Source organism: Coccinella septempunctata, chromosome 5 (genome assembly GCF_907165205.1).
Source record: "Coccinella septempunctata chromosome 5, icCocSept1.1, whole genome shotgun sequence".
NCBI lineage: Eukaryota > Metazoa > Arthropoda > Insecta > Coleoptera > Coccinellidae > Coccinella > Coccinella septempunctata.
In genome coordinates this window covers 28878840-28896198 of record NC_058193.1, presented here as the reverse complement: position 1 = coordinate 28896198, position 17359 = coordinate 28878840, and the positions used below count along the sequence as shown (strand labels likewise).

At 35.4% G+C, this 17359-nt stretch overlaps 1 protein-coding gene across 1 annotated transcript in view; it reads right to left on the bottom strand.

Moving 5' to 3' along the window:
- Positions 1-15877, bottom strand: part of LOC123314180 (serine/threonine-protein phosphatase 6 regulatory ankyrin repeat subunit A) — a 33087-nt gene extending 17210 nt beyond the window's left edge. The window contains exons 1-7 of the mRNA XM_044899302.1: positions 15725-15877; positions 11929-12182; positions 10627-10728; positions 4504-4605; positions 3156-3272; positions 707-862; positions 295-642 (exon numbers count right to left, since the gene is read on the bottom strand). Coding sequence (XP_044755237.1) covers positions 295-642; positions 707-862; positions 3156-3272; positions 4504-4605; positions 10627-10728; positions 11929-12182; positions 15725-15797 — 1152 coding nt within the window. The 5' untranslated portion in view covers positions 15798-15877. The remainder of the gene's footprint in view (positions 1-294; positions 643-706; positions 863-3155; positions 3273-4503; positions 4606-10626; positions 10729-11928; positions 12183-15724) is intronic.
- Between the last annotated feature and the right edge of the window lie 1482 nt (positions 15878-17359).

The window sequence follows — 17359 nt, the reverse complement described above, 5'->3', positions numbered from 1 at the left end:
TGATTATTTTCAGGATGGAACTCGGGAAATAGTGTAGGTGTGTTAATTCCATTTTCTCAGAAAAAAGGAGACGACGGGCGTCCGGAATATTGCTAGTACCTTATTTGCATTTAGCTGGAAGAAAATGGAATGTCTGCGAGACGAATATCTTGTCTAATTTCCATATTTTTTCGTCGAATACGTGAGCGAAGGGGCGATAAGTAGACGGTTTCTTGAAGTGGATTCACTATACCCATGAAGTGATTTATTGCTGTCGTAATCTTGTTAATCTGCTTATTCTTTTTCTGCACTTACCTTATTTGGCATGTGAAGAAAAACACCTTTCTTGAAAAGCATCATAGCGCAGTCTGCATGCCCGTTCAAGGACGCAATATGCATCAGCGTAGATCCATCTTTGGTTCTCTCCAAAATACTCGCTTTGAATTTGTCAGCTAAAAGCTCTATGATGTTGGCGTGACCATATTCGGCAGCCAAATGCATAGGGGTCCTGTCTAGGTTATCTGCAATGCTTGCTGAAGCTCTCACTCCGTAGAAATACTTGACCATTGTCTCGTCACCTTCTGCTGCTGCAATATGCAGAGGAGTCTGCCCCTCGCCGTTTCTTATATCGACTGAGGTACCGTAATCGACCAAAATACGAACCTGTGAATGGCAGTTTAAGAGATTACTGTTCAGTTCCAAAGGCAATTCATCAACAAAGGCTCACCATATCGATGTCCTTCTTTCTGACTGCCAGATGGAGGGCAGTGTCTCCATTGGCAGATGTAGCCTTCAGTTGGTCCGAGGTTTGGGCACTGAGCAGTTCACGGCACATTGACTGATTTCCGGCTTCAACTGCTAATAAAAGTGGAATTTTTCCTTTCTGAAAATGGGTCTTTCTTTAATGAAAAACAATTGATTTACTTGTGGTATTAGGGAAACTGCTTTGAAAGCAATGGAAGAAATACTTCTCTGGACATATAAATATAGATAGATTTCCATATGATGGAGAAAGAGATTTACACTTCTTTGATGGTTCATTCTTAATTGTGCTAGAATAAGAGATAAAGTTTCCTGGCCAGTTGTTATACAATATAGCAAATGAAAATACCGAATTGAAATTTTGTGTTTCTATGGGCATTTACAAAAAAATTATGGGTGCATAAAGTATGGGTCCCAGAAGTCTAAAAAATAACTACACATATCAACCTGAATGCTCCCAAAGAATTCGAACCAAACTAGCGGAAAAATACCTATCCATCAAACCCTAAAAGGATATTTTCATAACAGTATTCGCTCCCCTATATCGGGTCGATACGAAACTAGGAAGAATGTAAATCTAAGATAAAAAAAACATCCAGGTGGAACCTCCCTACCAAAATCGAACGTACCATTAGCAAATTATTTTCATCATTTGCATCAGAATTTGTGGTCATTGTGGGTGGGGTGCATTTTGAGTTGCGTGTGTAAATACTTGGAGACTGGTACCGAACATCCCTGTTCAGGACATCAAGTAATAAAAAAATAGGGAACAAATCGAACTGAATGACTCCAATCGGACTTCTGTCTGGGTCCATATATTTCATCGGATTTGGAATAAATGTTTTCTGGAGAAAGAGAATCATAATTTTTTCGATCTTTTTCTTACCTGCAGTAAACTACTGTTTTTCAATCAAGACTAGAATAATGTTTCATTTCATTATATTCGATATTTTTATTCGTTTCAATATTTCTAGTCGAAGTGAAAGCAGATGGACGACCTAAATTGAAAAGACGCCTAAAATGTACAGGCTGGGCAAAATTCGTTGTCTACTGAGAGGATCTCAAGAACTATAACAGCTAGAAGAAAACGGATGACACATTCTCTAGCTCTTCTTTCATGACTTATCCGAATATGAAAACAGAATCGGCCTATCATTCCTAGATTTCCAGTTTAAAAAAAAAAATCAGATTTTGACGATTCAGAAAAGTTCTCATAACTTTTTTGTCTTTGAAGTTACAGATCTGAAACTCGAACCTTCTTAGGCACTTTCATACGTAGAATTTACTGAAAAAAGATTCCTTTCCAATTCAAAAATGAGAAATTCAATAAAAGTTTGCATTTAAAAAAAGGAAAGTTCACCTAATGGTTCGAAATGAAAAATTATTTTGTGCTTGTGAGTGAATGCTACGTAAAAAAGTGCCAGTAGAGGTTCAAGTTTCAAATTTGTAGCTTCAAAGGCAAAAAAGTAATGAGAACTTTACGGTATTGTCAAACTCAAAAACGAAGCATCGTAGAAGGCTGCGGTTTTCAGCATTCTCTGTTTCTCCGAAAAAGAGCTCGGAAATGTGCCATCCGTTTTCTTCTAGCTACTAGAGATCCTCTCAGTAGACAACGAATTTTGCCCACCCTGTACTAATGCCACACGAACCACAACGCTTGGTGGATGAAGTAGGCGAAGTGAAATCCTCATCAGAACACGTGTTCCTATATACAAAATGGACAGTTCCAGTGATTCTGAAGAAATCAATTTTATAACACTATTTTCTTCCAAAATATTGCAGATTTTTTTTTTCGAAACTGAATTATTTCCACGTGATTTAACGCATTGAAGAAGCAAAATATTTTTTTTCTAAGTGTAAAAATACCAGCACAACATACTTCTATACAGGGTGTTCCCAAATTGGAGGTACAAACGAGGAGTGGAGATTTCTTAATTAATTAATTAATTGATTTTAAGAAAAAAAGTTGCATACACATGAGAAGTTCTCGAATTCGGTAGAAGATACGACAAAACTACAAGAGACCATAAAGTTTAGTACAACAACAAATGGTTCTTTTTACATTTTTTCAAATTAACAGTGGCTCACCAAAAAAAGTTCTGGAGAGTGGACAGTGTTCTAGAAAAAACACCACCCTGCTGATAAGCTATCGAAATTGGCATGTCACATGATGTCAACTATCAATTATAACATTTAGGCCAAATTTCAGTTGAATTTCTCATGAAGTGTAGATACTGTAAGAGAAAAACTTTAACATCCTGTATCTCGAAAACGAATGGTTTGCGGTCACATGTTTAATAGACATTTTTTCTTCTCTTTTCGTTTGTACGAACACCCTGTATATACCTATTTATATGCCCACGTTCAATTTGTTTCCAAATCATTTTGTTTTTTCCATATCAATCTCGACTCACCGCGTCAGGTTTCAATCTTATATCCTTTCCAGCAGCTGCCAAAAGAGCCCTCAAAATAGCTGTGGCAGTCCCAGTTTGCCTGGATGCAACCAAATGAACAGCAGTCTGATTCCGACTCTGTGGGAAAAAATTGTGAAAGATGAGTGTGTTGCTTTCATGCTAACGCTGTGCATGCATGCCAAAGTTTAAAACTCACGGAAAGCGTGGGCATCAATTCTGTTCAACTAATAGTTTGTTCCAGAGTAAGAAATCAGAATATATGATGGAAACTTCATTATTGAGATTTATGGGTGATAAAAAAAATGTTGGGATCGAATGAAGAATTGTGATTTTTGAAATATTTCTGCAGAATTATGATTCCATAATTCCACACATAATAAATGAAAATTTGAATTGGTGTTTTTATTTTTCTTTTCTCATTTTCCTGGTTATACGTTCAAACTGTCATACTCGCTTTTGGTCATTCATGTCATGAAAAACTTTTGAAAAATTGAGAAAATCAATTCCAAGTGGTTCCTGAATATTTTTATTTCAATTTATTATAATCCCAAATAGGGAAATTTGAATAGATCATGATTGTAATTACTATTTCAAGTTTTCATTTTCAAAACGATTGTTTTATGATTTAAAATTCTTCTTTTCTCCAATTTGAAGGAGATTCATTTTGGAATCTAACCAAATTTGCCAATTAAATATAACATCATTATTTTGCGATTTGCTTCAATTCTAATTCACTGCTAATTTTCGAAGATATTTAGTCATGCGAATCGGAGAGAATGTCATGATGTTTTCATTTATTTCCATCGGAAATTGCAGTCCATTCTCAGGACAATGTGAACTTGAACACTGAAATGAGTATAAAGCAGGCGATAATGTAATAAAATGAAGGAAATTAAGCACCAGGACTCATTGCAGATAAATTGGGAAAATATTTCACTTTATCGAGAAGTTTCGGAGTTCGCTGAAATATTTCACTGTTGGTTGTTGTTTTAAAAACCTCTTTCACACAATACAATTTCATGAAGTTTCTTACGGTGATTAGGTACAGAGAACATGTAACTGCTGTTTGAAATTTTGTAAGGTGTTGTTAATTTAAAATAGGTCTACCATCATACTTGTAATATAAGCTATATATTCGGAAGAAAACTACTTCGAAAAATATTATTATTTGAAGAGGAAAATAAAATCATTTTTCTATATTCGAAAAAATATTTCTCTCAAGTTCTCAAGAAAAGCGGCATAATTTTAGTGAGACATCCTTCTGTTATTGTTGTACTTTTTGTCAGATAGGTATTGAAAGAGAAAATTCAAAAAAATTTTCAAGAACAACTGAAAACTACTCACTTACCCCTCCTGTGGAATATGGATCCACACCTTTTTTGGTTAGAAGAAGTTTTACCACATCTTCACGAGAATGCATGGATGCTACATGAAGAACATTATAATTATCCTGAAATAGAAAGTTATTTTCAAAGTCAATAATTTCGAAATATATCAAGAATAAATGAAATAAGAATGTAGAAGAAGTTTTCTGGAGATTACCATATATATTTCTATATTTTATACGGCTCTATTACATGAAAAAACCGTTGAAGATTACGTTTGACCCATAATGTTGGACACCTATAAATATATATACGAAGCTTAAGGCCTTAGACTCAATATCGACAAAACCAAAATCATGGTGAGTCCGCCAGAAAGTCTTCAAACAGATATCAGTCTGAAGAACGATACTCTAGAACAGGTCGAGCAGTTCAAATACTTGGCAGGCTTCATGAATACTAGGGCTAACCCAGACACGGAATACACGACCTCAATCTGAAGACCAAGACAGCTGTTTACAAAGTAGTAGTCCTCCCAACGCTTCTTTACGGAAGCGAAAGCTGGACGCCCTATAGGCGACATATTAAACAGCTTGAACAAACGCAACAACGTCATCTCAGACAAATAATGCACATCAGACGGTTCCACAAAGTTTCGAACGCAGAAAGTCTTGCAACGCGCGAGTTGTACAACAGTTGAGACTCAAGTAACGAGGGCCCGACTCAGATGGAGCGGCCACATCCTGAGGGTGCAAGACACAAGACTCCCCAAAATAGCTCTGTACGGCAAATTCACAAAGGGAGCCCGGAAACCAGGAGGCCAGAATTAGCGCTTTAAGAATATACTACATCAATCCCTAAAATCAGTTAATGCCAATCATAACTGGGAACAACTAGCGTTAGACAGGTCACAGTGGAGGTCTTTGGTACCCAGTTAAAATGAAAACTCGAGAAGGATACAGAGGCGGCCAGATCTGGTTGGTGACTATCCATGCCCGGAGTGTGGAAGCAAAAAGTACCTATCAACAAAAAGTATCAAACAGTTGATACTCTTTGGTGGAAGGATCTGTAGGTCACGGTTGGGTCTCTTTAGTCACAGGAGGGCACACAGTCGCAATTATCCCCAAGAAGTTATAAGTCTGTTCGCACCGTTTTTTTTCTTTTTTTTTGTAGATTTATTCCCGATAACGGGATACAGCAATGAATGAATTGAAAAAATCACCATCTTCTTCGATCAAAAGGATAGAATCAATGTATTCATGAGTTTTTTTATCGTTTTCTTGACACCAAGGGACATATTATTTTTTCAACTCAATTCGTTTTTGACACGAAATTCTCTTCCAGTGAAGTACATAGTGAGTTTTGTACTTGTGTAATTCTGCATATAAAAAAAATAATCATTGTATTCTGAAAAATATACAACTCGACAATAAAGACGTCAGTGAATTGCTGAATACGCAAATAAGCGATCTACATAATTATACTTAGTTTATTCAACATATTACCCCATAAAAAGGATAGGATGCATTAAAGGCAAATACGATTTATATTCGAGATAAAAGAGAACTATGGTGGACATGAGGAGCCGTTGGAGAAAATTTTTCATTCCTGTAATCACTGTAATTTCCTGCATATGGGATATTCGAGGCTCGTTTCTAGATTTTATCGTGAAGAATCGCCTTTTCATCATGAAATTGCGAATATGCCTCGAATAGAGTTGGTTCGAAGGGGAGTTGGAAAATTAGAATAAATAGTATAATGGTCAACAATTCCATTCCATAACGGCTTAGGGTACACACCAACTACCGCATTTTTATGATCATTTCAACCGTTACGTGAATGTAGAAACTGGAGGATTATCGGAGATCGAAATCCTCAGCACCAATGTCAAGTCGGTGATGTAATAATCATAAACACGCCAATCTTGGAAAGATCCTTTAGCCGACAGTGGTTATTTCTGCATGACCTCACGGTATATTGAAGGTTTTTCCTTTTTCTCCATTTTTTCCCAAAGATACTCTGTCTGTTAAACTGACAGAAAACAGGCAAAGCTCATTTGCTCGATCATGACCAGGAAAAAAAAAACTCATTTACACTTCATGGAGGAAAGGTTAGTTTATTCCGAATGATTTTATTTTATTTTATTGCTCGGCACTTTTATCATCTCATTTACGATATTTTTCTTTTCATACTTATTTTTAACTCAAACATCTTGGAAAAGATGTTCTCCCCTTGAGTAGTTTCATATTTGAAATTGGCAAAATTTTTGGTCGCCACACATGGGAAAGGCCAAGTTCAAACCCAGTCTAATGTAATGTACAGGGTGGGCAAATTTCGATGTTTTAGCACTACAGCTTTTAAACCAGTGGAGATGGACAAAATCTGATACCCCATTCTCGTTCTCTTTTTCTGAGAAACTAACAAGAGTAGTAGTCATTTTTGGCCACCTTCTTTTGTTTTCGAGTTATAAGCGAAAATTGGAAAAATAGCGATTTCGAAATAAATTTATTTCTCCGCTAATATTGATGATAGAGCTCTGGATTTGAAACATTATAAAGGCACTTTTTTAAGGAAAATCCAGTGGCGTGCTTGCCTTTTTAGCAGGATTTTTAATAACGAAGCTATGACCCAAAGTTGGGTTTTTTTAAATGGGAACACTAGATTTCTGTGCAATTTTTTGAATGCTTAATTTTTACTGATTTCAAAAATATATAACATCATATGGTTTGTATTAATATAAATAATAAAAAATGGTCAAAAACCCTTTTTCTCAATATTTCTATGGTTTCAACTTTTGATGAGAATAGAAAAATGTAGCATCTTATCATTACCACAGTCTCCTTCTATTAGTCCTTTCATTTCTATGCTTCTTACTCAATTTCTCCAAGATTCTAATTTTGTGAAAATTGGTAAAAAGTATAGAAAGAATGACATTGCATGAAGGAGACTGCTCTTGTTATAGGAAGCTCTATTTTTCTGTGCTCGTCAAAAGTTGAAACCATAGAAATATCGAGAAAAAAAGGTTTTTGACCATTTTCTATTGTTTATATTGATACAAATAATATGATGTTATAAATATATTTTTGAAATCATTAAGAATTAAGCTTTCAGAAAATTGCACAGAAATCTGGTGTTCCCATTTAAAAAAACCTAACTTTGGGTCATAGCTTCGTTATTAAAAATCCTGCTAAAGAGGCAAGCACGCCACTGGATTCTCCTTAAAAAAGTGCCTGTATAATGTTTCAAATCCAGAGCTCTATCATCAATATTAGCGGAGAAATAAATTTATTTCGAAATCGCTATTTTTCCAATTTTCGCTTATAACTCGAAAACAAAAGAAGGTGGACAAAAATGACAACTACTCTTGTTAGTTGCTCAGAAAAAAAATACCGAGAATGGGGTATCAGATTTTGTCTATCCCCACTGGTTTAAAAGCTGTAGTGCTAAAACATCGAAATTTGCCCACCCTGTACATTCATCGTCATATATCTCAAAAACGTTCAAACTTAAAAAAAATTGCTTCGGATAAAATTTGTAGAAAATGTTATTCTCTACAACTTTTTCAACGAATGCGAAAACAATTTGAAGCCCAGGAGAGGAGATAATTAAAAAAAAAACAATTTTTGTGACCTTTGTGGCCAATTTCTATTGTTTCGGCTCGCTGAAACTGTCAGATTATATTTTTTCCGTTATCCTTGAATCATCAGCTTCAAATTAAGAAAAAAAGCCACCGCGCCCGAGAATGTACATGTGACTTTTTTTTGCAACTTTGGCGCCCTCACACACATTTTCGTTAAGTTAAATTATCAGATTAAGAGAATATATACTTTTCCACATGTGTCCTAGACAATTCCCCCTTTATACAGGTCTAATTTTTGGTAGAGGTACTCTACAGGGTCAAAAGTATATCCCCTTGTATTAATCTGACACGCTCGACTAACTACCGAATTTCCCTCTTGGGCTCCCCAACTATAGTAACAAGAATGAATAGTGCAGAATGACAAGTTCAAATTCGCGTTTTCATACCAAATAAAATTCACAATACTCGACGATGTTCTCCCATAAAATAAGAATAATTTCATTCTAGCTATTTATGATCAATATTTATGTATTTTCAAGACCCCTACTTCCGTCTCATTTCCATAAAATATCCATTCCCAAGAAGAATACCTTCCGATAACCGAAATAGGTAGGATGTATACAATAACCTTATGTTCAAAGATATTTATGATCAACTAGATTTATGCGAAATGGCAACCCAAAATGCTCGGCGGAGTTGGATAAATTGGACACAATAGGTGAAGGATTGTTTGCGTGACGCATTGTCCTAGATTTCCTGGAGAAATCTTGAACGTTCCTCAATGTAACACCCCATTGGGTGTGTTTGATGAAGCATCACGATTGTAAATTACAATATTTGATGTTGAAATTGCACTCTGGTGTGATTGAAAATTAAGTTTTCATGCCTCTACTATGATTAATATCATTAGGCTCTGCTCACCCTGGTAGTCTGTACCCTCGTGTTTATGATCGCATTAAAGTTATTAGGGGTGAAATGGGTTAGGAGATGGTAAAATGATGGGAATCAGATACTGTAGCTGCTTAAGGAGTAGTTTAACAAGTTTACCCTAAAACAGGATAATAAATAAAAAATCCTACAGTTCATCCTGATGAACCACCAAAAGTTCTTATAACTGAAATAGGAGGTCTTCTTGAAAATTCCGAGGCAGATCTTTATACAGAGTGGGACATCGAAAACATCTGTAGGTCGGCAGAGCCGAATTACATAAAAATTCAATAATTAATTCTATGGTTTCGAAGATTATCGTTGACTTTCATACACCAGACATCAAAATATCACTCTTTGTTTCTTTTATTAACAATAAAGGTAAAAATGGTTGATTCATTGGCAGAAAGAATAGAAATAATTTCTTTGTTTTCCAAAAATAACCAGTAGAGGAATCATATAGCTGATTTATCATCGAAATTACAGAATGAACGAGTGAAAATTCTATTGATTTATAAAGCATGCATGGAAAACCATCGTTGTTTAAAATTCAAATGTGAATATTTCGAAAATGAATGGAATGAATGAAAAAAATTGAAAATGTTGAACTCAGAAACAGAAAGGCCTTTCAAATGAGGTATATTATTGATCCCATCTTCCCTATTCAAAATATAGGGGTTGGGGTTGTAACACTAAGGGTTGAAGCGATAAGGTTCGGAATTTGATCTTATAAGTTGTCCCCTTGCGTTTTTATACAGGGTGTCGCAAAACTAGTTAATCAAACGTCACACCACGATAGAGTAGATCAAATACTATCGAATGACACCAACATTAGTTGAGCGAAAATGTACCGTTTCTGAAAAAGCCTAACCTAAAGTTGCCGATTTTCGAACTATTTTTTCAATCACAAGGCCAATTTGTGATTAATGATAGCGTTTTTCTCCCATATTATCACCCCTATAGAGGAGGTTTATTCTGAGTAATAAAAATCATGTAGGTAGAGAAAAAAATTGTTTCAATTTACATTTACTTAGGTTATCGATTAACTACTTAAAATAATTTCAATTAGGGGAGATAAAACAATAATCTTAGTTCAATACAATTTAAAATCGATATCCTTTTTCACAAACTGGCCCTGTGATTAAGAAAAATAGTTCGAAAATCGGCAACTTTAGGTATTTTAATAAAATTCTGATTATTTTGGAAACGGTACATTTTCGTTGAATTAATGTTGGTGTCATTCGATAATATTTCTATCGTGGTGTGACGTTTGATTCACTACTTTTGGGACACCCTGTATAATTCGGTTTTGCTGATTTACATAGCCACTGTCACCATCAGGATCTACCTGACTGCAGAGAGAATGAAAATTGTCATGAGAAAATTAAAAGATTAGATTGAAAGCGAATTGATGATAATTAAATGACGTCCTTCCTAGGCACAAAGTACTAATGATCACTTCTGGAAGAGCTGCTATACCTCTTCATATAGAAACTGGATATTGATGAATAACTTTTAATATTCTTATTTTAATATTATTCCGACGAAACTTCAACAACAGTAGAAGCCTTCGTGAAAAATAGTATATGTATGTCAATAAAAAGGGGTTGCTATAAAAACTGCCAATAAAAGCCCAACTCACGTTATTCCTTGCAGAGACATCGGATCCTAATTCGATCATCCTGTCGACAAGGGAGGTCCTATTGTCTTTCACGGCATACATCAAAGGTGTCATACCCGTTACCTGGAAACAAATTATTTCAGTGTTTGCTCAATATCCTCAGAAGCGTTTTGTCATATTATTGTCGAATTTAGTCCATCCAATTTAATTTGATAGCGTTAACAGTGGATTTCTAAATAATAACTGTGTTCGCATAATTTTGTATATCATCCATCTCATAAAAGAGTAACACAACTCAGAGTTGTCCCTCTGATCACTGATCAGGACAAATCCATTCCGCAACCATTCTGAGAATCTACGATTCTTTGAAAGACTTCCATACTTATAATAATTGCTTCTAACAGTGTTTTCTTGAATGGTATCGTTTTCTTCTTCAAATTTCGTAAATATGTTTTCTTGGGGATTATATATTAACTTTCTTTCTTTTACAATAAGAAGATCAGGGACAAATAGATCGTTGAATTCAGTAAATGAAGAAAAATCTTAAAATTATCTTTTCGTATTCCTCTTTTTGGCAAATCGATATTATTGTAGGCTTTTTTTCTCCTTATCTACAACATTATACAGGGTAAGTCTTTGACTCGTCCAAATTTATGGAATGAAATGAATTTCGGAATAGTTTCTATTGATCTCAAGAGTCAACTGTTGAAATATGTTTACGAGTCAAAGACTCACTCTGTGTGAGTCCTTATGCAAGGTCTGAGATATGACTTTGTTACTGGATGTAATAGACAATATTCCTACATTTAACTTCTTTTTATTGGTGAATTAAACTCGAAATATATAATCCAGAGAAAGTTCTTCGTTTCCACTACAGGTGAAAACTATAATTGCTCAAATAAAATTACAATTCTTCCATTTAATTTCAGATTCATTATCAAGCTGAATTATCCCAGTTCCTTACCATTTCTTATAAGTGGGGTTACAGTATACATAACGTTTAATAGACTTTTATTGCACCCCATATAACATGTTCAAGAATGGTCGCTCGTTTGGCTTATTTATGGCAATTGATTTAATTGATCTTATTTCACGATTCATGCTGCTATAAAATGAAACGGCGCACTATTCGAATATAATAAATGGAAATGGACTTCAATACAGTTGTGTAGAATTAAGTAAAGTAGAGAAGAGTAGAGAGAGAGGACTAGAGTAAAGTAGAATAGAGTATAGCAGAGTATAGTAAAGTAGTGTAGAATAGAAGAGTGAAGTAGAGTAGATTAAGGTGGAGATATTTATTAGGATACCAAATTGAGAACTCACCAGATCGATAACTCCAGAAAGTGGTACCGTATTCACTTCTTCACCAGCATTCGCTATGGCCTTTTCCATAGATTTGAGCACTTGCTCCACCGGTCCCCATTCTCCTTTCTGGCACAGATTGAGAACTTTCTGGGCAGCATCTCGTATGCTTGCTCCAGCACTTTGAGGTTTTGGAGCTGGTACATCGTCTGCTTCGACAGGAGAGCTGCTGATAACGTCATCCTTTTCTTTTTCCTTCGGATCCTTGTTACTACCTGAAAGGGAGTAAATGGTTTAACTTACTTCCATCAGAGGCGTGTTGCATTCATTTATTATATATTGACCAAATTAGATTCTCTCGAGATATTCTGAGGGAGGGTATAGTTTTATTCCTTACTTTATCCACACACTGTATAGTTCTAGTGAGGAAGCAAATCTTTATAAAATAAGGGAAACTCGATATCAACTTAAAAATATCGTAAAATAATTTCCTCAACGCTATTAAATGCTCATTAGTCGAATCCAGTTTTCTCTGTATATTCAGGACCTACGAATATTCTGAGAAAAAAAAAACGGTAGCAAATAAAATACAACTTGTTGATGACTGCAAATTGCCTAGTGGTTCTTATACAGTGTGAGTCACTATAACTACCATAGACATATTAATGTCTATAGAAGTAATAAGTCTATCTTCTTTTGTTTTCGAGTTATAAGTGAAAGCCCATTTTTTGGCTCTTCGTACTGGTGCCTTTATTTCGTAAAGTATCAGTGATATCGAAAAACAAATGTTCCATTCTACAAACACTTTTTCATGTAGAATGCATTTGCGTAGTCGAAGATTTTTTTCAGTGGGCCACTTCAGCGATATAGTGGTAACTTTCATTTTTTTAAATATAAACTCTATGTTATTTTTATATATATTTCAGTCCCATATTTTTTTCTGATTCAGAATATACCGGGTGGCCCACCCCAGACGCGGCGCTCATTTTGAGGGAGTAAATGAAGATATTTTGAAAATATTTTCTTGTGGTATGTGTAGGATGTCCCAAAGCACAATCTGAAATTATTGTCATATATACAGGGTGTTCGAAAACAAAGATATAGACCAAAGTTACCCTTTTTCAACACCCTATATTCGACCTCAAAATGGAATGGCAAGCACAAGTTATGATGAGTTTCTTCAGATTACTTCATAGCTCAGAAGCACCATTTACGACTTAATGGCAAAAATCGAAAATATGGAGTTTTTTAAAAGCCAATTAATGAAGAAACTAGTTACGCCAGCGATACAGACAGAATTTTTTCGAGTAGATAAGTTGGCTACTCTTACATATAAAAGAAAATTTCAACTGTGGAATATACAGAGTGATCATAATTCATTGTCAAATATCAACTACAAATAATCTTATTTCAAATGGCACACCCGTTATTTTTATATCTCGTTGAACGTAAAAATTAATTTAGAAATTATTTTCATAAAATTTTCCTACAACTAAACCTGATAGTTTCTGAGCAATTTTCCATTCAAAGCTAGTAAGCCATATTCGCCATTATCTCGTAAATGGTCATTCTGAGGTATAAAGTGATCTGAAGAAAATCATCATAATTTGAGCTTGCCATTCCATTTTTGAGGTCGAATATAAAAGTGTAACTTTGGTCTATATTCTGACCCTGTATATATGACAATAATTTTAAATTGTGCTTTTGAACACCCTACACACATCACTAGAAAAGATTTTCAAAATATCTTTGTTCTTCCAATAAAAAGCTCAAAAACTGGTTCGGTCAAGTTGGCAGGTCATTTTCATTGATAATATATAATGAACTTTATTCTCTTATGCTCTGTCAGGTTATGAGAGATTTTGGAGATCACTTTCATTCAATGAGGAAATTATGAGAATTTCCATGACTTCTTCATATTTACCAATTAACCTCAACTAGTAGTGGCACAGCCTTATTTGTGAAGATTTTTGAAGAGGCTGTGGTACTGGTTTTCAAATTATCTACTAGTTGAAAAGGTTTCGGAACATATTCAGTTGAATCCAGGTTTATAAAATTTCCTGAAAGTGATTCATTCCTTATTGGAAAATTTTTCATCAAATATCCGGAATGAAATAAGTGATCTTCAAAGTCTCTCATGTTAGTAATAATATTAAGGTTTATTCTTTGAAATCAACAAGGTTGTTACAGTTTTAATACTGAATAATAAACCTGAGAAAATTCACTGTGTCATTTAATAACCTGACACAATTAGGAGCATAAGGTTCATTATTTATCATATCATCAATGAAATGACCTGCCAACTAGACCAATCTAGTTTTTGAGTTTTTTGTTCTTGGAAGAACAATCAGAGACAAGACGTGTATGTTATATATTCTGAATCAGAAAAAAATATGGGACTGGAATATGTAAAAATAACGCAGAGTTTATATTCGAAAAAATAAAAGTTATCACTATATCACTGAAGTGGCAGACTGAAAAAAATCTTTGACTACGGCCAAGGGCGGATCCAGGATTTTTTTCTGGGGGCGGCACAACGGGCAGATAAGCAAAAAAATCAACAGTAAATGTGAGAAATGAACTTCAAGTTAATTTTTAAGAGTTCAACTATGTATAGAAAGATCCGTCCGTCTGGGGGGGGGCCCGTGACCCCCCCCCCCTAAATCCACCCTTGACTACGGCACTGAATTTTACATGAAAAAGTGTCTGTAGAATGAAACATTTGTTTTTAGATATCGCTGATACTTTACGAAATGGAGGCACCAGTACGAAGAGCCGAAAAATGAGTTTTCACTTATAACTTAAAAACAAAAGAAGATAGAGGGATGCGATTTTGGCCATTAACAATCTTTTGAAAATCGAGGTCGGAAACGTGCCATCCATGTTTCCCTAGCTCTTGCGGTTACAGAGCTGCCATTCAAACAAATCGAATTTGCCCACTCTGTACAGGATGGGCAAAATTGGTGATACCTGAATTACATCTTTTTCAACCCAATGATATAGAGGAAAATGCATGGCACATTACGGTCGTCTTTTTTCGAGAAAATAATGCCATCAACTGCGTCACTCTATCTTCTTTTGTTTTCGAGTCATAGGTCAAAATTAAAATTTCAACTTTGGTCATTATCATCCTTGCTCAAACGAGCTAGGATGTTGAAATGAAAACATTATAAAGACACTTTGATGATAGCAATCCAGTGGCGTACTATGATTTTTTACAACAGGTATATTTGCTGAGCTTTGACATAGAGATGTATTTTTCTTATGAAAACAGTTGTTTAAAATGACTTAGAAAGACTAAAGGCTATGTATGATATAATTCTGAAACGGTAACAAAATTGCGATTCTTTCAAGTCATTTTAAACTACTGTCATAAGAAGAACACAACTTTATGTTATAGCTCAGCAAATAAACCTGTAGAAAAAAATCAGAGTACGCCACTGGATTGCTATCAAAAAAGTGTCTGTATAATGTCTTCATTTTCCTAGCACAAACAGAAACGGAGATAATGGCCAAAGTTGAAATCGCCCAAATTTAAATTTAGGCTTATAACTCAAAAACAAAAGAAAATAGAGGAATGCAGTTGATGGCATTATAAGTTTCTCAAAAAAAGACGACATTAATTGTACATTCATTTTCCTCTCGTTGGGTTAAAAAATTGTAGTTCAGGTAGCACCAATTTTGCCCACCCTGTACACTGAACGAACTGATTGAGAATAAAATTCGGTTAAAACTTCAATGTTTGAACTAGGAAAAAAATTGAATTTTTGATATCTTTGGGGGGCTGCAGCCTCAAAGCTCCCACACATTTTCATACCTGTGTCATTGGAGTCCTTCTTATCATTGCCTAGTTTAGGAGGTCCTTTCCCTCCCTTTTTACCCGTAGACATAATTCAAGTTATTTCATCTACCATTTGATCGAGATGCCGAATATAAAAACGCGAAGCGGTCCAGAACACGCGCGTTCTGAAATCTCCGACCCTTTAAACATCTACCACTACACTCAAGTTCATCGCGGATGGAAACCGCTCAAAAAGGTACAGGATACAGTCCACGAGGTCGGTCTGAGACTTCAGCGCACAAACTCGGCTTTCAGACTGACTATTTCAGCGAATCTCCGCCGTTTCAGGAATTCAGAGTTACCGGAGAGTTACCATAGAACCGATCCACCCCCCAGGTCGTCGATTTGCCTAGAAGAAGCTGAAATTCCCCGTGTGACAAACGGCCCCAGGAGACGCACGCGAATACATAATCTCGTTCGATGGTTGAATCAATTTCCCCATTTAACATGCCGATTTTTTATGTCAGTGCCCGTTCGAACCTCAGCGAAAGGTTGTTAAAATCGTCGTTCCACTTCTGTGGGATTTTTTTCGCGATGAGAAACGTAGATTGCGGATTTTGCTTCGGTTTGACGGTGGATTTTACGAGCCGAATCGAATAGTTGGAAAACTATTTTTCGAGTTAATCTAGATGTTCGCTAGTGGAGAAATGTAGAGTCATTCGGAGCAACTGTGCGCACTTTTGCCTTTCAAGCCATATCCTGTTCCAAATGTTGAAGCTAGGAAAATTAACACATATTCATAAGATAGAGAATTTTCTAAAATATGAAAAAACATCATAAAGCCAACTAACAAAAACGTTTTCTTTCCGCAAAAAAGAATTTGATAGAGAAAGTCGGAGTGCGTTCACATGCCCCGTATTGGGGGTAAGTGTGCGCACCCTCACGGGGTAAGTGAACGCAGTGCTTAGTGAACCACACAATCAAAACAAATTTCAAAATAATGTCATAAAAATGTTACAATATTAGAGAAATGCTGTTTATTGTCAATACAGAAGCGCCTTTTTACAAGCAGTGCATTATTGTTCGTGCCACAATTCTTGGTGAACATAACACTTGATACATTCCCCTGTTGGTGGCTCTTCATATTTTTCTGAACAAATAGGACAATATTGATCGAGTCTTCACCAAGAAAATCAACAATGTCATAATTTATTCCTCACTGAACTAATGCCCATATAATGAATCTATGCGCACACTTTTCCCAGTAAGCCAAAATTTGAATTGACGTTCTTATAGAGTTGAGCAGCTAAGAGAACATAAAATTTTTTATTATATATTTAGATTAATATGCCCATGATCTAATAAAATATTGTTTAACACTGAGGGACTCGAAACTTGGACCTGGCAGAATGTGTAGAGATGCTAAAAATTAACAAGAAAACTAGTGAATTTGATTGATTGCAAATAGAAAGTTAAAGAAACGTGGCACGGCGCACTCCTATGAAAAACTAATATGGCGATTCTGCGCCCTTGCTTCACCGAAATGAACCCCTCTTTCATACATTGCATAGTCGAGATATACGCACTGCGCACACTTACCCACTGCGCTCAGTTACCCCGAATGACTCTATAGTTGTAATAGGATTCGAATATTTCAGTTTACTCTTCCTA